This window comes from Humulus lupulus, chromosome X (genome assembly GCF_963169125.1).
Source record: "Humulus lupulus chromosome X, drHumLupu1.1, whole genome shotgun sequence".
Classification (NCBI taxonomy): domain Eukaryota; kingdom Viridiplantae; phylum Streptophyta; class Magnoliopsida; order Rosales; family Cannabaceae; genus Humulus; species Humulus lupulus.
Window position 1 is genome coordinate 96,968,567 of NC_084802.1, and position 24,921 is coordinate 96,993,487.

Below are 24,921 nucleotides of genomic sequence, written 5' to 3' on the forward strand. Positions count from 1 at the left end.
CTTGATCGGTATGCCTTGCACTATCCGTTATGATAGGACTACTTCGCCCGAAGGAAACTCGGTTACAAACCTAGTTCTAAATTTTTCACAAGGTTTGTCTAATTTCTCTATCATTTCTAACGAGATATACGAATGAGTGGCTCCCGAATCAAATAATACATAACATATATTATGGAGGATAGAAACCTGACCTCTGTAACTACTTTATTGCTAGCGTCAACTTCTCCTTGAGTTAAGGCAAATACCCTGGCAGGAACCATCTTGTCTTCCTTTTTCCCCTTTGGCTTGAGCTGGGGACAGTCTCTCTTCCGGTGTCCTTCCTGACCATAGTTGTAGCATCCCTTGGTGTTTACGGGGCACTCACCAGGATGTTTCTTTTGGCATTTAGCACATTGCGGGTATTCTAGATAACCCGACCTATTACCTCCATTGTTTGTCCGTGCCCTTTTATCGTTATCAGACTGCTTATTGTTAGGATGCTGTCTCTTCTGACCATTACTATTGTTGCTAGACTGATTGTTGTTGTTGTTGTTCCGACCATTAGGAGGCTGACTCTGATGTTTAGGCTCAGGCTTACTGGCCTCTTCTTTACTAACGTTTGCCTGAAGCCTTCCTGGGTTGGCTAGCTTAACCCCTAATTCAATATTTGGTCGAAGTCCTCTAACAAACTTGGTCACCCTCAGAAATTCAGTTGGAAAAAGCTCTAGTGCAAACTTGGCTATTCTGTCGAACTGCCGAGCATATTTTGCTACCGTCAAGTTGCCCTGCTTCAGACTAGTGAACTCCTTGACTCTTGAAGCGATGACTGCCGAATTGTAGTACTTTTTGTGGAACAGCTCCACAAATCTAGTCCAAGTCATGGTGGCGACATCGTGAGTCTGCTGAACTAAATCCCACCATATTCTAGCATCTTTCTTGAGCAGAGACGAAATGCAGGATATGTGGTCTGCGTTACCGAGGTTCATGTGCGCTTGGATCGGCTCTACATTTCTGAGCCATTCTTTCGCCTCGAAGGAGTTTGTTTTCCCTTCAAAGTTTGGAGCGTGTTGCTTACGAAAACGCTCATAAACTGGCTCCATGTTCTGAGCTGGGTATGGTGCATAGTTTTCCATTGGCCATCCCCCATATGGACCAACTTGTTGGGGTATTGGGGCCATTTGTTGAGGCTATGATTTCGGCTGAGGCTGAGTCTGTTTTCACTGTAGCTGCAGTAATTCCTCAAGTTGTTGTCGTAGCCTGGCAATTTCTGTAGTGTTGTCAACCGGCAACGGCGACGCACCTTTATTAACAACAGCATTGGTTGCACGCCTTCCCCTTCTGCTAACTGGAGGGGCTTCATTGCTCTCGTGAGTGGTGTTGGGGACATTGACATTGCTGCGAGCAGATCTTCTGAGCGACATCTTCAACAGAGTTCTAACAGTCGAGAAAAACATGTTAGAACTTACCTTAATAGGCTCTAAAGCAAAAACTTAATCTAAGCAAACATAACTCGGACCTATTAATTATGATTTCTTACGAAAAGAATTATATAAGCCTTCTTTATAATTAGGGTGTGTTTATAAACTTAGAAAAATAAGCCATCTTTATTATTTTCTAAGTGTGTTTCTAATTATCCTATATGACTTAATTCTCAGGCTCAAAACTCATCGTTGTTCCAAAGTTAACCATACCGAGGGAGGGCCGGGATCAGTAAAATCGTTCCCACTACTATGGCCCCATAACTCTTAATATAGAACCCTGGTTCATTGATTTGTATCTACCCTCACCAAACTTAGTCATTATTTATTAAATTTATTATTTATTATGATTGCAAAATAAAAATCAAACTCATACATGTCATCAAAATAACAATGATATTAATTTGGAAAAACAGTTTTCACTAAGTACAATCATAGAGGAAAAATAATAAATAAAATAAATAAAGAAACCAATCTATTCTAAAAATCGGGATCTTCTACATCAGATTCTCCATCTAACATGTCATCATCTATTTCTTCATAATCATCATTTTCGTGAGCCTCAAAAATTCCTCGGGGAAGATTCGTAAAAATTCTATTCTTTTGTTCTTGTGTGAATTGGAATTCCATCTTAGAGGTAAACCTAATTATGAGAAAATAATATCTCATCGCCACTGGTATTTCATCTTCAACATCTATTGTCTCCCATAGTTCTTCCAAAGCAGCAATTACAAAAAGAAAATCTTTGAAAAGCCTAATTACTAAAATATATTGTTCCGTAGCCCTCATCATTATTTGCTTAGTCGTTCGGAGATGAACTATTTGATTATGAAATAAAGGAAATCTTTGAGTGATTCTTTCCAATATTCCTACAGTATTTCTTGGTTCTCTAATCCTTTTTAAGGCCTTAATGGCTCGGATATCGTTATATGATAAAGCTCCATCCATTCTTAACTGAAAATATAAGACTAAAATGTTAGCTAAAACATAAATACTTACATTGGCGGTTGGATTCGGAGCTTGAGCGTGTGTATCAAGGAGAATTTAATGTAAATGGACCGTTTCTCTGATACCAACTGTAATGACCCAACTATTTCTAAGGCTTAGATCATTAAACCTACTAGACATAACTACTACTTTGAAGAGAACATACATGAGAAAAATTCATAACTTTATTGAAAACTTTAAAATAATATTTGTAATACATAAATGAGCTCATTGTTTTAAAATAAAACATAACTTTAAGTGAAATTGTTTACAAAGCTAAATGCGGAAAATACATAAAAAATGTAATTTTAAGAGACTAAAGAAAATAACGTCATCCTCGAATCAACACGCAGTCCACCGAATCCATTCTTCCTCAATACACAACCCCAAGTTGCCAAGAATCCTTCTGCCGCTGTATATAGTTTCCTACATCATGCTAAAATATAAAGGAATGAGCCTAATCCCTAGCAAGGAAAACTATTAACAACATAAAACATATTCATAAATTATTTCATAACCACATATACTATTGTTGACCACGATTTTGGCCAACGACGAGTAGACGTCAAAACTACAATAAACCTTCAAGAGAAAATACGACAATAATAATTTTATAGTGGTTCAGCCCCAATTTATTGGTAATAGCCTAATCCACTTGGAGTTGTGATATACAGATCCTACACTTAAGATCAGATGAACTTGAGCCAACTGAGTTTCTTAAGTGTAAGTAGAAAGATACAGAGCTTCTCTCTCTAGAGAATACAAGCTTTCTCTCTTTAAGCTCTCTCAGAAAATGCCCCAAAAATGCCCCAAGTAACAGTCCCAAAGTCTCCAAGCTAGAGAGTTTTTCTCAGTCTAAAAAGATCAGATCCCCTCAAATGATGCCATGAGCCATTTATTTATAGGCTCATGGATCGTACATCAGATATCTCCCTTTGACCGGGTCCTTGGTTCTTCCAACAGACTTTAATTAATCAAATATAAATGAATTTAAATTATAATAATATAGCTATTATTCCGAGATATCTGAGATATTCCCGCGGCAGTTGAGAATGATTCGGGTTGAAGCTGTTACTGAGGACATCGGCAAGCACCTCTCGTCGGCAAAGCACACCTCTAGCAAACATCTGGTCGGTATAGGCAAAGCACTCCTCTAGCACACCTCTGATCTAGCAAAACACTTTACTGGTCGGGCAAAAAAATTGGCTTGTCTGCCAAAATAAATGACTGGTCGGCCAAAACGACTAACTGGTCACCCAAAACAGATGACTGGTTGGTCAAAATGATTGACTGGTCGGTCAAACTCCTAACTGGTCAGTCAAAAATCTATACCGGTTGGACATAAATTCTATCAGGTCGGTCAAATCACTTTATCACAACTCCGAGGAGCCAACACATTTATTGACTATTAATGTGTCATTTACTGACCATGCACTGCCACTTGTCACTTCTGATTGCCACGTCATCGAACTGAAATTTTAGGGATAACAACTATAAACATATATCATATAATACTACAATGGCCATTATACTACTTGGGGCTTGTAAACTAAACAAGCCATATGCCCAATAGATTGGTGGGGCTTGCTAGCTAAGCAAATCATATGCCCATAATTTACTGGGGCTTGTTAGCTATACAAGTCATATGCCCAAGGTCTATAAACATACTATGCATAAGGTAACATAAGATAACATAACATATAACATAACATATCATAGAAACATACAAGATCTATCCTATTTTCCTTACCAAAACTGGGATATTTGAGAACAAATGCGGGACTTGGAACACTCCTAAAACCAACAATAAGAATGGTGAGAATTTCTAAAGAGTAAAGAATAAATGTGGGAACTAAACCTTCAAAAAGAAACTTACCAAGAAAGATCCTCAAGTTTCAAAAACCTAGTCAAAAACCAATATCAAAAGTTAGGATCTGAATAAAAGGAACTAAAGAAAAACTAAAGTAGTTTAAAGAACTGGACTTAGAGAATAGAAATACCTTAGTTATCCTTATGCATTGGTCTAACTTCAATACCGAAATACACTAATCCTCACTTCCCAAGTATTTTATAAAGCTTAAGAATGGCAAAACTTTTTCCCAACCAGAGTGTTTATCACTCTATGGAATCACTAGCACCTTGGAGTCTCTGATCACAGCTTGAAGAGTGAGTGGAAGGGCTGAGTACTAAGTCCTATTTATAGAGGTAAAGAGTGAAACTAACCCCATTTTGATTTGAATAAAATAATGATTTTAAAATGAAAAAAATTGAATTTTCGTCAATCAGAGGCTGAAGACTCGGTCAAAACGTTCAGAGGTAGGTCTAAGTAGTCAAGGCTTGATTTTTAAAATAAAAAAAAAAAATAAAAAAAAATATAACTTAGGGCGACATATCGCCCCTATGTGGTGATATATTGGCTCTGCCCTATTCTCGAGCCTCCGTTCGTACGATCGTGCAACGTCAACGTGTTTTCTATATTCTTCGTCAGGCGATATATTGGCTCCCGGCTGCGATATACGTGAATATTTTAAACACGTAATTGAACTTTTCAGCATAATTAAGGTTGGATAACTGCTTTGACTGAGTCAAAATATGACCCTAACAGTTTTTGGTAGGTGCTAAGGCTGCTATTTCTTTATTTTATCATTAAAATACTTAATTCCTTAATAATCATGCTTATGACAAGTGTCATAATCCTATTTGCTCTATCTAAACCTTAGGTTATAAAAATGTCATATTTATGACCAGGAATATTAATCAAACCTTATGTTATAATTAATATTCCTAAACTATAGGTTAAACTTATAAAATCCATAACTATTGCTAGGAGTTTCCAACTAAATCCCGGTTTGAACCAAAATCCACGAAATCTAAAATACTACAACTACTACTAACTAGCTAACTAAGTAAACATTCTGGGACTCTAAATGTAACCATAGGATCGATCGAGCTTGTGGTGACACTAGGAGATGATATGCGAGATGTTGTTGAAATTTTCGAGTTCGTTATAATAGATTGCCTGACTGCATATAATGCAATTTTGGGAAGACCCGCGCTAATGACTTTTGAAACTATCATCTCAATTTGACATTTAGCAATGAAGTTCCCCTAGACCTCAAGTATATGTACTATAAGAGGAGATCGGCTCGTTGCTAGAAGGGAAAATCACAGTCCGGGCAACAAGCGATGCTCATCATTGAAGGGAATGAGGAGCCTTGAGTAAAGGAAATTGCCCATGGGGCTAAAGAACCTCAGGAAGGAGATAACGAGGTCGCCAAACAGGATGACATTAATCCAAGATTAGGCAAAGATAGGTCTGAGCTCCAAGCATTGGAGGAGCTCGAGGAAATTAGTATTGACCCAGAGATACCTTCAAAGGTTATAAAGATTGGAAAGAATCTTCGAACTGAAATGAAGAAGAAGCTAGTTGAGTTTTTGAGAAATAACCTGGACGTCTTCGCTTGTTCACATGAAGATATGGTAGGAATCAATCCAAATGTTATGATCCATACTTTGAATCTGGACAGGAATATGCCTGCAAAGGTACAAAAATGAAAGCTTTTAGGGAAGTAACAATTAAAAGCTTTAGAAGAAGAAGAAGTAGAAAAGAGTTCATAAGTGAAGCAAAATATCCGACCTGGATTGCTAACCCTATCTTGGTCCCAAAGCCCAATGGAAAGTGGAGAACTTGCATTGAATTCTCCGACATCAATAAGTATTGAGATATTATTGAGATATTTACTTAATGTATTGTATATATATATATGGTTAATCGCAAGTTTAGGAATTAGATTAGAATTACAGCTCTAAGTTTCCTATTTTTCTGGTTTCCAATTTTCTATTATTTTGTATATATATGACTAAAACAGGTCAATAAAAAGGCAAGCCATTCATGATTTATTCATGGTACCATAGCCACACAGCTAAGATACACGACTGACAATGGTTGACGGCACCGAGATGACTAAGACTCCACCTCCACCTATATCTTCTCGAAATGATCATACGTCTCCCTTTTTTCTTGGCTCACAAGACAGACCTAGAGAACTCATCACTCCAGTGTGTCTTTGAAACGATAATTATGTTTAATGGGCAAGGTCAGTGCATCTTGCTCTACTGTCCCGTCGGAAATACAGCTTTGTTGATGGCATGATTATGGAACCTAAAACACCGTTTACAATGGAGGATTGTCATACCATTCACTCAATGCTTGTTTCCTGGCTAATGAACACTATTGATCAGGAGGTTAAGTCTATTGTTTCCTATTATGATGATGCTAAACTTTTGTGGGATGAATTGTAGGCTCGCTTCTCTATTATTAACGGGCCCCGAATTCATGAATTAAAAACTAATCTGGCTAAGTGTGAGAAATCCAAGGTCATGTCTGTTTCTACACATTTTGGGAAGCTAAAAGGTTTTATGGGATGAATTGGCTATTTTTGAACCCATTATTACATGTAAGTGTGGAAAATGTGAATGTAATTTGGGTAAGGAACATGGAAAACGACGAAGTAACGAGCATTTTCATCAATTTTTGATCATTTCAAATTCTGGTTATTCTATCTGATTACGTACTACTTTTTTGTCTCAAGAACCTTTACCTTCTCTTGTTCATGCCTATCAACAAATTACTCAAAAGAACGTGTTCGTGGAGTTACTCATGCTCAAGAATCTCCACCAGAAGTGGTGGCACTACACCAAATACCCATTTCCATAACACATGAATATAATACTAATAAAAAAGTATTATGCTAGAGTACAGGGCCACTTTATGAAAAAAAGCCGGTAATAATATATCATCCCGCGCCCTCACTTGTGACCTGAAAATTTATGAGACCCGAGAGAGACCCAATTCCTTCAACATTTAAGAGCTCTCCTTCAACATTTCCTCTCCTTCAACAGACCCATTTCCTCAACATTTCTGGGACGTATCCTTCAATATTTCTGAGACCCATCCTTTCCTTCAACATTTCTGAGACCCATTTATTTTCCCTATTTCTTCGGCTTGGTACTACATCCGAATTCCTTACTCTCTCTCTCGTCTTTCTATAGCCAACGTCTTTCTCATCTTTCTTCAACATTTGGGCGTGCGGTAGGGAGGTCGACGAGGTCCTCTCTATAGCCAACGTTTAAGAGATCCTGCCCTCCCAAACACGTCCTCACCACCAGACCTAGACCATCACCCAATTCAACCCCCATCTTCGTCTCCCTCCCTCCCTCTCTCTCTCTCTCTCTCTAAATATATATATGTTTCACTTTACCTGCTCATCTCTCAAAATTTCCAAAACCCCTTTTGGATTTTTGATTCTTAAGTTTTCTACTATATTTTTTGTTGTTGGATTATGATTATCAGCTAACCCGAAAAGTGGTCCAAAACGTTCACCTATCCGGTGGAAGCTTGTTAGGAGTTTTGCGTGGAAGACCAGGCATGAGTGAAATCATGGACATCATGGAGGTTTGTTGTTTCAGTTTCCTTAGAGTTAATAATTTTGCGGACATATGATTCCTGATCTGAAAGCATTTATTAATTTGATATCAGGAAAGAGGAATCAACATGCTTTTTGTGCTGGGTGGGAACGGAACTCATGCTGGGGCAAATGTAATTCACAAAGAGGTAGTTATGCATGTATCTGTTTACATTCCTGTGTTTCTTATCTCATAATCTGGCATGCATTCATAACTAAGGTCACTTTTGAACAGATTACTTAAAGAAAAAATCTTTTGGGATATAAATTGCTTTGGTACAAGTTGTTCTAAATTTTTAGATGTAAAGTGTTGTCTCAAGAATTAAAATTTGATGCATTCCTGATGACTTGAATTCATTCTACTTTTAGTTTAGGATTCATCACCATGTCTATATGTTCATATTTTCGTATAAATTAGAAAGCACTTTACTGCCATATAGATGACCGTGCCACTAGAATCATCTTATTGGATATGTTTAACTACTTTTACTTGATTGCTGCATTTGTAAGTTGTTTCCCTTTATCTTGCCTCGACCTTGCCTGCCATTTCTATTTAGGTCTCATGTCCTACTTTTCCTATTTTCATTTCAGTGCTGTAGAAGAGGGGTAAAGGTGGCTGTTGTTGGGGTCCCCAAAACTATAGACAATGATATTTTGCTGATGGACAAAACTTTTGGGTTTGAAACTACTGTTGAGGAAGCACAACGAGCCATTAATTCAGCTTACATCGAGGTACAAATTTTCATTATATTTTGTTATTTGTTCGATTTCATTTTGATTTCTTAAGTTTCATGCATTATAATATCATTGTTAAAGGATTCAGTGGGAAAATCAGTCTTTGTTAACTTCTCAATCCTTATTATAGGCACATAGTGCATACCATGGTATAGGAATTGTAAAGTTGATGGGTCGTAGCAGTGGATTTATTGCTATGCATGCATCTCTGGCTAGTGGACGAATCGATATATGCTTGATACCAGAGGTATTTGCGCGACTTACTAATTGGTTAGTTATTTTTTAGATTCTGTACTGATACTGGTTTTATACATTTAAGGTACCTTTCCATTTACATGGTCCTCATGGTGTTTTGCGGCATCTGAAATACCTCATTGAGACAAAAGGATCAGCAGTGGTCTGTGTTGCTAAGGGAGTAGGGCAGGTTAGTCATAGTATAACATCAGTTTTTCACTAGTTGAAACATGATCAGCTGATTGGAACTAGTATATTTTTTTTCCTTCTGGATCTAAATATTATGAAACCCCTCCAAAAACAAAATGCCAGCCATATGTTGAGATTCAACTAGCTAAAAAGAAACAACAAATTGATGTTTATCTTTCTAAGGATCTAAGTTAGGTATGTTACATCAATGGTTTTGAAGATACAGTTGGATCATTAAATTTTGATAGCATGTTGAGTGTTTTGTTATGATTGTCCTGGGAATAGTGACTGTTTTTAGTTTAACACATTTTTGCTTGTTAACTTGTTTTTCCAGCTTACTAATAGTTGTTCAAATATTGGCTTTCATATTTTGGAAAAGGCCTAAAGCAACAATTATTTCAGATATATGATGTGGTTAGGCCAAAGAAGCATGAGATTGAGAATTTGTGAAACCACATCCTACATATCCTATATATAAATTTAAGCCCAGTCCAATGCTGCTAAATTACTCCTTCTTTCCCCTTGTTGAATCTATTTATATACATAGTGTAATCTTTTAAGAGTTTTTGACATATAGAGCACTCAATTCTAAAGTTCACTCTTACAACAGTCTAGAGGAATTCCATTAGCTACTAACATCATGGAATGTACTGTGGTCTTTCTAAAACTGTGTTGCTTTACTTCCTAATTGGGCCGGGAATCTTGTTGCTTGACTTCTTGTAAGTAGCTTAGCTAGCACCATGTTTGTTTGTTGTCAAATTAGTGGTGATTTCTTATAGTCTACAAAGTTTAAATACCATTGAAAAATAGCATATCTTAAGATTTTGGAAGATAAATAATATTTTTCAATGATTATATGACAGAGCTTGGCACAATTGCAACATCTAGAGTTGGCACTAAGGCAACTGGTTTATTTTAGCATGTTTTCTATGACAGGGTCTTTTACATGTGCACTAAGGCAATTGATGCCTTTGGCACTCTCTCTCATGATTGATTTTTAGTTAATACTTCAGAATTAATAGTGTATTCACTAAATTCATGTCAAGCTCTTTATCATAAGAAGTTCAATAAATCTTAATTTTGTTATAAATCTCAATTTTGTTAGAACAAGATATGTATTGTAGAAATATAACTGAAATCCAATCCATTAAAAAGCTGAATTTGCTTTATCTTTTCATGGACTTACTAAATAAAAATTGACAGGTTATGGTGATGGTAGTGTTTATGTTTGGAGCATTAGAAGTGGGAAAGAAGTAATTTTAAATCATTTGTTAAGAATTTACTAATCTTGCATCTATATATACATGTATTTATATATGTACTTATTATATTTTTTTGTTTAACTGCTAATTTGACTTATATATATTTTACCATCTAGACTAAATTTGTAAAAAAACTAGAGTTTTATAATATCTTGATAATAATTATTTGAGTTTTGTTGTTTCAAGTGGTCAACGCATGTGCATAGTGAGATCATAACCGAATAATCTAACTACATGCTTTACCATGTTTTGTGGATTCTGACTATGTAGATGCTAATTACTTTATTATTATAATTATTTTTTTCTTTAGGATTAATGTGGGTAAAAGCTCTGAATTTTGTTTTTGATTTAACAAGGATGCCATTTTAGACCCGATGATACATTAGACTAAATTATTTGAGCTTTTGACTGTGGCATTTTTTTTTACTTTGTAGAGTCTTAAGAATTTTGTCATAAAAAACAGAGGAGATCAGATGGGCATATATATTTATATGTGGTCTATGCTTTATTGTACAGGTATATAGCTATGAACTTCAACTGCATAGTTCCTAACATATATCAATATGTCTTTGTATATATGTAAGCAGAGGACTGCAACTTCGAACACAATGGCATGGATTCAGGGGTTTTTTTTTGTTATAATTGTATTACTGTAGTTATTGAAATTGCAAACATTATACTTGTTTTTGTTTTGCTAATATATGCTCCAAACACAAGCATTAAAAACAGATTGCTAATTGTGTCATATTGGACTCTTTATTATTAACAGAGGAGATTAGAAAGACAATCATTTATGTGTATAGGAGATGAGATGTGAGGTATGTTATATATCATGTGTCTAAATATAAATGCTTGTTAACATGATGGTATGTTTGTTGTGTGTTCTCATCACCAAAAGTCTTGGCCTACATATTCCCATGTCACACATGCTAATATATTATATTAGCACATATGCTCATGTATATTCCCTTTTTCTTTCCAATGAATATTTCTACTCTCTGTTGTGTTGGCTTAAAAATACTTGTCTGAGTGTTCAAAGCCAATTAAATATTACCTTTATCTTTATTTTTTCCATAGTATAGTTCATGTCTTACATGTGTATATATATAGATAAGTATTAAAACAGATTGTCATGAAATGATCAGTAAGTCTTGTAAAGCTGTAAAATTTTATTTGTCTTTTTCAATATCAAAAGTTTTCAGTTTATTTATCATTGTTTTATGAAAAATTGATGTGGTTTCAGGGCTGGATTAAATTACTAAAAGAAACGGTGTTGCAATTTTAGAGTGTGGGCAACCTTAAAGGTTCTACCATTATAGGTGAGATTCTATTTCACATTCTTATAAGTATATTGATTAGTGTTATTATTTACTTTTAAGTTTTTTATTCTTTAGTTTCAGATATTCTTTAATTATCAACATTTGTTTATTATCAATGCTCTCCAACTAGATGAGATTAGATCACTACAGGTTGCTCAAAGCATTCATAAGAATTAATCTGTTATTATTGTCATTTTAATTGTCGATGAATAATACTGATTAATGCCCTGTATAGTATGTTTCAATATAATTGAAGGTTTGGGTTGATCATTATGAGTAGTTATGTCTTGGTTCATGTTTATGCTTGTAGCCTCTATAAAGAATAGAGAGTACAAAGCTTGATTCTTCATCGATGAATGTTTACATTGTCTAGTGTGTCATGTTCTTCTAGTTGAATAATCTATGATCTTTTTATACTATGTTTGATTAGCTTAATGGTCCATTGATTGTGAAGAAAACATAAAAAATAAATTCTTCTTTTGCTCATTTTGGATATAGCATGCTCTCTTTTATGTTAGTAGACTTCCAAATCTTTGAAGTTAGAACCTTCTTTGTTTACTCTATGCAAGTAGGATATGATCTTCTGATCCAAACCAATAGTAATTCAATCTAGAAGTTAGTTGTACCAAACTAGTTTTTTAAGCTGTTGGTCTCGACAGAGTTGTTAATTAGTTGTGGTGCTTAAGTATAGATGACTGTTTGATCTTATATGTGTTCCTAGTTATGGTTGTGGTGGTGGTATTGTTTTTGTACTAGTGGCAGTAAGGAATTATTTAAATATTTATAACTTGATTAGTGTGCATTAATATAATTAGGGGTGTGCATAACATGGTTCTCTTGTTTTGTTTTGATAAATGTTCCTTGCATATTAAACTACACATTGTGGAATGTGTCCAGTATATAATATAAAATATTCAAAAGCAGCATGCTCAAGTGGTAGATTAAGTAAATCTTGTTGTCTAGGTTATGGAATCTCATTAATTATAAATTAAAATTGTTACTATGTCAAAGGAATTAAAATACACATTGTGGAATGTGTGTTCAGTATATAATATAAAATATATGCTCAAGTGGCAGGTTAAGTGTGAGTAAGGGCGTAGTAATTTTGTTTCTTATGTGTATTGTTTAGGCTCCTCCAGCTTATTTACCAGAAAGGAACTTGCCTCCACCTCCTGCATATGTGATGATAGTATTGGCTATCATTTGGGTCATGTTTTTTTTCTTTTGAGTTCAGGTATTGGTAGCTCATTTCATGCTCAAGAAACTGCTGTGAGTGGGCAATTGGAGAGTCGAGTGTGGTAAATACTGTTCTTTTCCTGTGTACTGTGTTATGTTTGTTTCTTGCCACGTTAATGCTCTTGCCTCTTATCATTTGCCCAGGGTTGTTGAGATCATCTGCACTTTGGTCAGGAAATTATCTCCTAATCCTAATAGTGCTGCTATAATGGCCATGGGTGTTAACATCTTGGCAAAGAGATTGAAATGGTAAGCTAATCCATATTGCATTTTTTTTTTATACTTTTGGGTATAAACTTATATATGGCTCTTTCCACCAGCACGTTTCTTATGAGAAGATTTTGTATTCTTCTCTGTATCAATTTGTATGCTGACTTGAAAAGTAAAATAAAAAAATTGTATAATTGTGTAATGACCTCTATCGTTATGCTTTTTTTTTCTTTCTTTTTCAACTGTCCTTTGTTTATTGATATTTATTTTATTCTTCACTTTATGCCATCTGAAATTTGTACTTATTTTGTTAATTTAGTTATGCATTGCTTACATTGATACCATTTTGGTAAATATGCAGGAAGGATGCTTTCTCTTCAATCTTGTGATATTTGTGATTGTAGAGTTATTTTGACTGGATTTGGGTAGTATTCGGTGCTTTGCTTCTGTTGTGTTATTATTGTGATTGTTTCTTTTTTAAAGATCACATGAATGTTTTTGTTCATCCTGGTTTTTTCTTCACCCTGTTGAGGACATTTGTTTGTTTCCTTTTTGATTGCAGTTCCTATAGTATCTTTTATTTGATAATTTCTCTAGTCCAATAACCAATTTCATGAACCTTAATATTGCTATCTTATTGGGTGTTCAGTGTATTATTATGCAGGATTCAATATTAATTTGTTACTAGATGTTCCTTGCCAATTTTATTTTCATGTTATCTTATCTTGTCTTCATATCTATATGATCAATTTCTTGATGCATATGTCCAAACTTAATCTAATATGTTGAAAAAATAATTTCTTTAAGTTCTTACTTGATTATGAGATTGGATTCATAGTTGAGTTGCTCATTTTAGTTTGAAACTTTATTAAGTTAAGAATAAGTTTTATACAACAATGCTTATGGTTTAAGACAATTAAAAAAAAACTGCACTCTATATGTTTTATATATTTCTCTAAAATGGCTGGATCCTTTTTCAGATTGGGGTTCTTGATTGAGTTTCTATCCCATGCTGCCATTGTTGGGTTCATGGGAGGAGCTGCCATTACAATGGTCCTTCAGCAGCTCAAAGGATTGCTTGGCATAAAAAAGAATTTCACAAAGAAGACTGATATTGTCTCTGTTTTGCGCTCAGTGTTTAATTCAACCCACCATGCTGTAATATGATTTCTTAAGCCTAGACTAGTAGACTAAATATTGTAATTACATTTGAGTAATTAATAAAAATATATTTATGTTACCTTATTTGGCTTCAACTTTCATATTTGTTTTCCTAGTTTTGTGAAAGTAAAAATAGATTATGTTTCTCTAAGCTAATATAACACATGTGTTATACTAAAGTGTAGTATAACACAAAAAATGTGTTATACTAAACTATAGTATAACACAAAAAATGTGTTATACTAAAGTGTAGTATAACACAAAAAAAGTGTTATACTAAAGTGTAGTATAACACAAATTTATAAGTATTGAAATGTGTTATATAATCGACTATAAATAACATAATTAAACACTTATCTATTTATTAAAATAACACAGAAATTATGTTATCGTTGACAGTATAATAACACATCTGTATAACAATGATAAAGTGTTATGTAAAGTACCCTGACCTACGATAACATAGTCGGTCCTAACACATCAAAAAGTGTTATGGTATGTTTTGATAACACATTTTCGGTGTTATTAAAAGCATTTTTTCTTGGAGTGTGGGTTTTGCTATTCGTCCAAAAGGGCATGGCCGAGCGAAACTAGAGAAGATTGACAAATCTGCACTAATGTGTTCTCACTATCACCAATCTTGACATGACATTGTTACCTGTTTTCAGCTTCTTGGGTATCTAGAATGGTGGGGCGACAGACCTCGCACTCAAGGAGCCACCTATGCTTGCAACAAAGGAGGTGGTAGTCATGGTACAGACTCACCCGCATCAGGTCGTGGTAGGGGAGCCATTGCGCGAGCGGTGGAAGTAGACTACTGCAACACTATTGTTGGAGCTCCGGTCAATGGAGAGAGAAATTCTTCCAACGCTGCAACCAGCACGTTAAACACTCCAGTTTCTCTTTCTAATTTGAGTGTGGAACAATGGTGTAGACTATAACTACTATGTTTGGTAATACTCAATCCTCTACCGAATGTTTACATGGTGAGTATTCTAAGATTTCTTGGATTATCGATACCGATGCTTCTAATTATGTGACGAGGAATGAATCATATTTGTTTGATGTTCATGATATTGCTGCATGTCTTGTTGGACTCCTTAATGGCCAAAAATTAATTGCTACTAAGATGGAAGTGTGAGGCTTTGGGAAGGATTATATCTTAAAAATGTTCTTTATGTCCCTAAATTTCACTACAACATAATTTCGGTTACATAATTCATTGATGACATGCACTATTTTGTACAATTTGCTTTAATATGTGTATTTTACAGGACTGTCATATGAGGAAGCTGGTTGGAACAGGTGAACAAAGAGATGGACCTTACTACTTCCGCCAACCGTCTACGGTGCAGGCTATCTCAATGGATGGTTCTTCATCTTCATTGGAACTTTGGCATCAATGTCTTAGACATCCTTCAGAGAAAGTAGTAAAGTCATTACCTTTCATACGTAATTCTAGTGATAAATTAAATAAGCCATGTGATATGTGCCTCGTGCCAAACTATCTTGTGATTCTTTTTCTCTTAGTGATCATAAGGCTTCCTGAATTTTTGAATTGGTTCATTGCGATTTACCGGGTTCTTACAATACAATTATTTCTTGTGGGGCTAGTTATTTTTTGAATATTGTAGATGATTTTCCCCCAGATGTATGGGCTTATTTGTTAATTGATAAATTGGAGGTATTTAAAATGTTTATGTCATTTTTTTCTATGTTTGATCAATTTGGTCAAAAGGTTAAGGTTGTCCGGAGTGATAATGGGAGGGAGTTTAGCTGTTTGACAAATTATTTTCTTTCAAATAGAATTTTATTTCAAATCTCTTGTGTGGGGTGGTAGAGTTGAACGTAAGCATTATCATATTTTGATAGTGGCGAGGGCCTTGCGTTTTCAAAGTCATGTTCCTCTTTATTTTTGGGGTGAATGTGTCTTGGCAGCTTCTCATTTGATTGATCAAACACCCTCTAGTGTTCTTCAGAATAAAACACCTTATGAAGTTTTATTTAATACTTTGCCTGTTTTTTTTTTAATTGTGGGTGTTTGGTTATTTATATTATGCCCATAATCAACGAGCTAAGAATAATAAATTTGCAAGTTGAAGTCGAAAAATGTGTCTTTGTTAGGTATCCTTTTGGTAAAAGAGGGTGGAGAATTTTTGATCTAGAAAGTAAAAGATTTTTTGTTTCTAGGGATGTTATGTTCTTTGAAAATCAATTTCCTTTTGATGAAAATACTACTGCTGCTATTAGCTCTAAATATAATTTTGGAAGCATGAATTTGGGTGATGATGATTTTGATTTTACTATTTTGGGGGGATCCTGAATCATTATCTAATGCACTTAAGCCCACAAAAGAATCCTCCCCACCACATGAAACCACCCAAAGCCCAACAACTACTACCTTAGAGCCTGCTCCCACTTTCTCTCCCGCAGCCAATGAATCACAGTCTGGCCCAGACGCAAAACCTAGTCCAGCAGGAGCTGCTTCAGATTTTATCAATGAGACTCACATGGGATGTGGGTTCCTTGAAAAGGTTCCATCCATTTGACTTTGTGACTATGTTACTAACACTGTTATCACAACAAGTCCATCTACTCTCTGTCCAATTTCACCCACGCCATCTGCTTCCTTAGGTAGGCCCTTTCCTATAACACATTATATTAATTGTACAAAATTCTCTGTAAGCCATCAATTTCTCGCCACTGTTACTGTAGGTTGTGAACTAAAATCATTTAAGGAGGCTAAGACAGATGTAGGATGGTGCCATGTTATGAAAACAAAAATTCATGCCTTAGAGGACAATGGTACTTAGACTATGGAAAAATTACCACCTGGTAAACATGCTCTTGGTAGTCAATGAGTCTATAAAATCAAGTACAACTCTCATGGAAGTGTTGAATGAATTAAAGCTCATTTGGTTGTTTTTCGTAATCATCAAATTGTCGGGATAGATTATAACGAGATTTTTGCACCAGGCAAAAATGGTCACGGTTCGTGCTTTCTTAGCCATTGCAGGATTTAAAAACTGGGAGTTGCATCAGATGGACGTGAAAAATGCTTTATTGCACAGGGATTGAGGATGTTTATATGAAGCTTCTCTTGGTTTTGGGTCTTCTCAACCTGATATGGTGTGTTATCTTCGAAAATCATTATATGGCCTAAATAGGCACCGCGCAGTGTTGGTTTGCCAAATTGGTTACTGCTTTAATAGAGTATGGTTTTCTACAATCCTATGCTAATTATTCTCTCTTTACTTATACTAAGGGTGATATTCAAATCAATGTTTTGGTGTATGTTGATGATTTAATTATTTATGGGAATAATTTCGATGCTTTGAGAGCCTTTAAGAATTATTTGAGAACGTGTTTTCATATGAAGGATCTCGGGGTTCTTAAATATTTCCTTGGGATTGAGGTGGCACAAAGTCATGATGGTAAATTCTTTGTCAACAAAAGTATTCTCTTGACATTATTTCTGAGACTAGTCTTCTTGGTGTCAAGCCCGCATCTTTTCCCATCGAACAAAACCATCGACTTGCTCATGCTACATGAGGTCTTTTGTAACGTCCTCCAAATCCATAAGTTTGAGTTTAAATCGTGTAATTAAAACTAACCACAAGTTTAGGTACTAAAAATTTCGGTCCAAACTCAACCATTTCATTAAAAGAGTTTAACTTCCATACATGGGATCCCATCGTAGTTTAAAATGGTTACAAACCCCAAAATGAATACAAAAGCAGACCTAGGCAGCAAAATTAGGGTTCAAACCTAGTTCCAACTGATAGCCTCAGCCATGGTGGACGAACAAGCCGCATATGTACCCTTTGCCCCTGAAGCTCTCCAACTCATGGCTGGTCCAACTTTTCCTTTCCATTACCTGCACCATTTAGCCTATAAACATTCTTATAAGCAATACATTATCAGATTACAGATTTATAACTAGCATGCCAGCAGTAATAACCCTACTCATGCATGCAATTAACTCAAATAAGTGACTATAGAGTCACACTAGGGCTTAGTGCCCATCTTTCATATAACAAGCCTTAGAGCTGGCCAAGTAGGTTTGATGGTTAACATTCTAGATGACCCTAGATGCGTTCAAGCGTATATCTCGCTTCCGGGTTGGCTTAGCCTTATTGGCCAGTGTTCAACACGCTATTACTGCCCTCGACTTCTAAGCCAAGCCTTTAAACTATCGACTCATAAGCCGAGTCCTTTAACCTTCAACTAATAAGTTGAGTCTTTCTACCTTTGACTTATAAGTCGAATCTTTAACCTTCGACTGATAAGTCAAGTTTTTAACCTTTGAATGATAAGTCGAGTCTTAACCTTCGACTGATAAGTTGAGTCCTTTAGAACCGATTATACCCTTGACTATTAAGCCAAGCCTTTCATTAGATAACATAGATAAATCTTCAGCTTATAAGCTGAGCTTCCTCAATCAGATATACAGACCAACAGTTATTACATAACATAGGTAAACATAGTGCATTTAATATGCTTTATAAAAAATTCTCAATATAACGTTAACCCTGTACTACAATCAAGCCAAGACCTAAATGCAGACTATGTGCAGTTTTCTTACCCCAGGTCTGAGTGTAATGTATATTAAGAACAACCCTCAGGCACGATCCCAATTTCAAGCCCCTAGCGATAACCTAGTCACAACCATAAAATAGAATCTCTTCAATAATGAGAGAATAAAGGCTTCCAGACTGAGTCCAAGCCTGTGGGATGTTGAATTCCACTAAACTAGGTAGTAGGATTGATCTCGAGCCCTTAGGTTTGAGTTCCCACACTCAAACCTTTTCGGGGCTCAAAATTCCTTCAAGTGTCGCGACTCAAAACTAAAGAGTCGTGGCCCGCCTCAAGTCAGAGAGCCCAAGGCTCTCCTCTATCTCCACACGCACCACGGCATGCCACTACAGGTGCTGCGACTCAAAAAGGCTAACAACACCTGCTTCTCCTTGTGCTCAAGAGAGTCGCGACACCCCAAGAACAGGGCCACGTCTTGACATGAAAACCCAGAATTTTTCCCATTTTTCTCAAGCCAAATCCCTCCTAAAACCTATCCAAACATAGCTAGATTCTAAAAGTAGCATTCCCAATCGATTTAGCAGCTCAATATCATCAAAACCTTAGCCAAAGCTTAGCCAAAACCTCCTCAAATCTCCAACTCAGAACTGAGTTTTTAAAACTCCAAAACTTAGCTAAAAACCAGAGAAACACAAAGATTTAGGGCTAAAAATTATTACCTTAGCTACCCCAATCGATGCTAAGCTTTTCTCCAAGAAATCCCGAGCCTAGACTAGCATCGATTCCTCTTAGATCGAAGAGAATTCATAAGGAATTAGGAGAAAGTGAGTATGCCGAGAGAGAGAGAGAGATAAAATGTTGAGAGAGTTTGAACATTCCAAGTGTTTTTTGTTTATGAGGTTACTTAGAGTTCAAGTAACTCTAAGTAAATCCCAAGGGATCGGGGTACTAAAAACGTCCCCGAGGGTAAAAAGGTCAAAATCCCCAGAACTCCCTCCTAATCTCACTAAATCCAAATATATCCTCAAATATTTACTCCCATTACCCGACATCCCAGTGATGTGCTAAATACCCAAAATACCCCTTGACTCACCCCGAGTCAGGTATTGGATCCCGTTGTGACTTTCTCGCTAACTTGCTCCCTAGGATCGCCACGTGCCTAGTAACCCAAATATATCCACATAATAATGTGGTCCCACACATATATCACATATATGCACATATATTCCAAATATACCCATAATGAGCCAAATTACAAATGTTGCCCTTCTAATAAGAAACAGGCCCACATGAATATTTAATACACCTTAACATGCAAAACTAGTCATATTATAATATAAATCACTTAATCATATAACGATACACATATATATCAGATAAACACATATTTATCACATAATTTCCATAATTTTCCATCCTTGCCCCCTAATCAAGGCCCTAAGCCTTATTAGGTAATTTGGGACGTTACATCTTTTGTCTAATTTGAAACCTTATTGATGTTTGGTTGGTCTTTTGATTTACTTAATGATCACTCGTCTTGATTTGGCATAATCTGTTCACGTTTGATCATAGTTCCTATAAGAATCAAAACAAAAACATTGGGAAGTCGCCTTGCGTGTTGTTCGCTATTTGAAGGGTTCTCTTGAATAAGGAATTTTACTTCGAGCTGATAGATCTCTCTCTTTGAAAGGTTGGTGTGATTCTATTAGGCAGCTTGCCCAATTACTCGTCGCTATCTCATAGGTTGGCTTGTGTTTCTTGGTCATTGCCTAATTTCTTGGAAAACTAAGAAACAAACTATTGTGGCACGTTCTTCGGCAGAGGCCGAATATCACTCTATGGCTTCCCTTAGTTGTGAATTGAAATGGTTGAAGGGTCTTCTCCTAAACTTGGGGATTCAACACCCTGCTACTATTGGTCTCCATTGTGATAGGCAGTCAACTTTAAATATTGCACATAATCATTTCTTCCATGAACGCACAAAGCACATTGAAGCAGACTGTCACTATGGTTGAAATGCCACTGAGGACAGTACTATTCTTCCTTCATATGTTCCTACCACGGTTTAGCATGCAGACATCTTTACCAAGCCTTTGGGGACTCGTCAATTTCATTTTCAGCTTTCCAAGTTGGACATTTATGATCCTCATGCTCCAACTTGAGGGGGAGGGGGGAGTATTGAGACATTTTCTTAATGTACTGTATATATAGCTCTAAGTTTCCTATTTTTGTGGTTTCCTATTTTCTATTATTTGTATATATATGACTAAAATAGATCAATAAAAAGGCAAGTCATTCACAATTTATTCAATAAGGCATGTCCTAATGATTATTTTCCACTACCTAGAATTGAACAGTTGGTAGACGCAACAGTCGGTCATGAGCTCATGTCTTTCATGTATACATATTCTGGATATAACCAGATCATGATGAACCCTATAGACCAAGAGCACACCAGCTTCATAACCAAGCATAATGTATATTGCTACAAGGTTATGCCATTCGAGCTGAAGAATGCTGGTGCAACGTACCAAGAACTGGTCAACAAAATGTTCATTAATCAGATTGGGAAAAACATGGAAGTGTACATTGATGATATGCTTCTTAAATCAAGGACTGCCAACAACACTGCCAACAACCATGTCTCTAACCTGGAGGAATATTTTGGTGTGCTAAGGAAATATGATATGAAGCTAAATCCCCAGAAGTGCACCTTTGAGGTTTCCTTGGGAAATTTTTTGGGCTTCATAGTCAACACGAAGCGGATAGAGGCGAACCAGAGAAGATCAGCTCATTATTAGAAATGCCTTCGCCTAGGTCGCGTAAAGAAGTATAAAGCTTAACTAGAAATGTGGTAGCCCTAAACCCTCTTTGGTTTCAAATCCACTAACAAGTGCTCTCATTCTACAACTTGAAGGGAATCAAAAATCCACTAACAAGTGTCTCCCACTTAAAAAATCACTTGGTTGAACCCCCCATATTATCAAAACAAGCAGCTAGGGAATTTTTGTTCTTATACCTAGCTGTGACAGAAAACACAGTTAGCGTCATATAAGTTCAAGAAGATGATCGAGCAAGAAACCGGTGTACTGCGCTGAGTAAAAGGCTTCTCGGAGCTAAATCCAGATACCCTTTAATAGAAAAACTAGCGTTCTGCTTGATCTTTGCCTTGAGAAAACTAAGGCTGTATTTCTAGTCTCACACCGGTCCACGTCTTAATCGATCAACCTTTAAGGCAAGTCCTGCAAAATCCTGAAGCATCGGGACGTTTGCTTAAGTGGGCCGTAGAACTCAGTCAGTTCGCGAAATTATATAAGCCACCGAACAACAATCTAGAGTCAAGCACTCATTGATTTGTGTCCAGAATGCACATGTTTCCAGAACGAGCCAATGAGGGAACAAGTGCAAGAATTGTGAAACTCTTTGTTGGGTAGATGATTTAACAAGAACGGATATAGAGCTGGGATAATTTTGATCTCGCGTGAAGGACATTGATTCCATACAGCTCCGAGGTTTGATTTTAAAGAATCCAGCAATGAAGCAGAGTACGAGGCTCTATTGGCAGGAGTATGGGTGGCAAAAGAACTGAAAGAAATGGCGATTCAATGTTACAGTGATTCCTAGCTCGTGGTTAATCAGATATTGGGGGAGTATCAAGCTCGAGATATCAAAATGATGGCTAATCTAGCTAAGGTTAAAGATGAGTTGTCTGCGTTTGAGTTCTGCTCCATTGAGTAGGTCCACCACGAGCATAATTCGAATGTTGATGCTTTAGCTCGGCTTGCCACCACCAAAGAGGCGACACGTTAAACGTAGTCCCAGTGGATTTCTTAGAACAACCAAACATAACAGAAGAATCGGTTAAGGCCAGAGTGAATGACACAATACTAACCTGGATAACCTCCATAGTAGAATACCTTACAACCAGTAAGTTGATAAATGACTGAAAGGATGCAAGAAAATTGTTATATGAAGTTTCATAGTATGTTATGGGTTGAGGGAATTATACACTGACGATGGCACTTGTTATCCCTCCTACGGTGTGTTCTGCTCGAGGAAGCACAAACTATCCTACGTGAGATACATGAAGGATTATGTGGAGACAACGCTGGGGGGGCAAAACCTAGCTCTAAAGATATTGAGCTAGAGCTATTTTTGGTCGACGCTAAAAAAGGACTCAACCTCATATGTTCAAAAGTGTGGTAAGTACCAACGCTTTGTCACAATTGCTCGAGCAACACCCATGGAGCTAACCTTGATGTCATCACCCTTCCATTCACAGTATGGGGGATCGACCTGAATGGTTCACTACCTGCTGGAAAATGAGGAGTTCGCTATGCAGTTGTCGCCATCGACTACTTTACAAAGTGGTTTGAGGCCGAGCCTCTGGCGACCATAATCTCAAAGAGAGTCCTTGATATCATCGTGAAGAACATCGTATGCCATTTTGGGCTCTAAACGAAGATCATGTCTAACAATAGAACTTATTTCAATAGTGATCTTTTCATGAACTTTTGTGAGAAGTACAACATAACCAAGAGTTTTTCTTAAGTGGCGTATTCGCAAGCTAATGGGCAGGTCGAGGCTGTAAAGAAAACCTTAAAGGTGAGCTTAAAGAAATGTATAGATGAAGCTAAGGGATTATGGCCCAAGCAGCTCCCGCAAGTACTTTGGGCCTACAAGACCTCACATCGCACCTCCACATGGCACACTCCCTTGTCTTTAACTTTTGGAAGTGAGGCTATGCTCCCAATTGAGGAACTAGTGACATCACATAGGTAGAAAACCTTCGATCAGGATCAAAACCAGGACTTGCTCAACTTATCTCTGGACCTGATTGAGGAAAAATGGGAGTTTTCATAATTACAGCTCACCCATTATCAGCAGAGGATTACTTGTTCCTTTAACTCAAAGGCCAAAGAGAGAAAAATTGAACTGGGAGACTTGGTGCTCCGAAGGGTGTTTGTAGCTATCAAAGATCCTAAAGAGGGTGTATTAGGATTGAACAGGGAAGGACCTCACCAGATCGTGGAAATTTTGCGTGAAGGAAACTTCAAACTAGCTCTGTTAAGTGGAGAATTGGTCCCACAGACTTGGAATGCTTTACACCTAAAAAATATACTACCAATAATAGGAGGACTTTGTTAGATTTATATGTTTTTAGTAGTACTTCTTTCTTTTAAGGATTATTTATAAAAGCCATTGTTTTTTTCCAGAATTTGAATAATATAAGGTTACCGCGTAATTTAAACGTGGTACCAAAGTTGTCATGTTTTGTAATGCATCCCGAGCTTATTTAGTAAAAGTGACCTAGAATACTTATAAATTCTAATCGCTTGGGGGGCATATAACCTTCCATAATCTTTGAAATAATCGGCAAAATTTGATAAATCTTGTTTTCAACTTAGAAATTGGAAAATTGATTCCTCTATGACTTTCTACTACTCAAGTTCTCAAATAAATTCCGAACATAAACTAAGTGAAGAAAATTTAAAGCAAAACAAATCCTAGATTTTTAACTAGGTGCAAGAATCCTAGATGTAACCAGGTCCAGAGGTCTATTTCAACAGGTACTACGCTATTAGGCGACCTAAACTCATGAATTTAACTAGGACATCAACTAGAATTAACTAATCGAGCTATCAGGCCTTTATCTCGACATAAAAATTATAACCCCTACAACTATGTAAATGTGTATAAACAAAGCAATAGATAAAGGGGAACAATATTTAGTCAGAGAATAAACAGACAAAAAAAATATGTGTAAAAAAAATTAAGCCCAAGGGAAATTGTCTTGGCTCTAAAAGCTTGGTTAAAAATTTAAAATCTAAAAGTTTAAGAAGATAAAATAAAGAGGGCACCCTGAAACATCAATGAGCTCCGGTAACTTGCTCATGAGATGTCACCTCTCCATCACCACCTTTAGCTCCCCTGCTAGCAGCAACAGCGGTATCCACGGTCTCCAGGGGCTCCTTAGCTTGCCAATCCTCAAACTTGGGGAGGTAACACTACAAGAAAAAATGCTTTTAATAACACCAAAAATGTGTTATCAAAACATACGATAACACTTTCTGGTGTGTTAAGACCGACTATGTTATCGCAGGTCAGGGTACTTTACATAACACTTTAT

The 24,921-nt window shown here is 36.4% G+C and overlaps 1 protein-coding gene and 1 long non-coding RNA gene across 3 annotated transcripts; both read left to right on the top strand.

The window, feature by feature from the left end:
* Positions 1–7,983: 7,983 nt before the first annotated feature.
* LOC133804351 (ATP-dependent 6-phosphofructokinase 5, chloroplastic-like) lies at positions 7,984–9,348 on the top strand. Its single transcript, XM_062242516.1, has 4 exons — positions 7,984–8,058; positions 8,501–8,641; positions 8,775–8,891; positions 8,964–9,348. Exons 1-4 carry the CDS (start codon positions 7,999–8,001, stop codon positions 9,099–9,101), a joined length of 456 nt encoding a protein of 151 aa, XP_062098500.1. The 5' UTR covers positions 7,984–7,998; the 3' UTR covers positions 9,102–9,348.
* Positions 9,349–12,886: 3,538 nt separating this feature from the next.
* LOC133804891 (uncharacterized) lies at positions 12,887–14,105 on the top strand. 2 transcript variants are annotated; one of them, XR_009878692.1, is made up of 3 exons: positions 12,887–12,946; positions 13,029–13,519; positions 14,075–14,105. It is a non-coding gene; the product is annotated as an uncharacterized LOC133804891 (long non-coding RNA). The 2 variants fall into 2 exon arrangements; XR_009878691.1 differs by having other exon boundaries at positions 13,029–13,133.
* Positions 14,106–24,921: the final 10,816 nt, after the last annotated feature.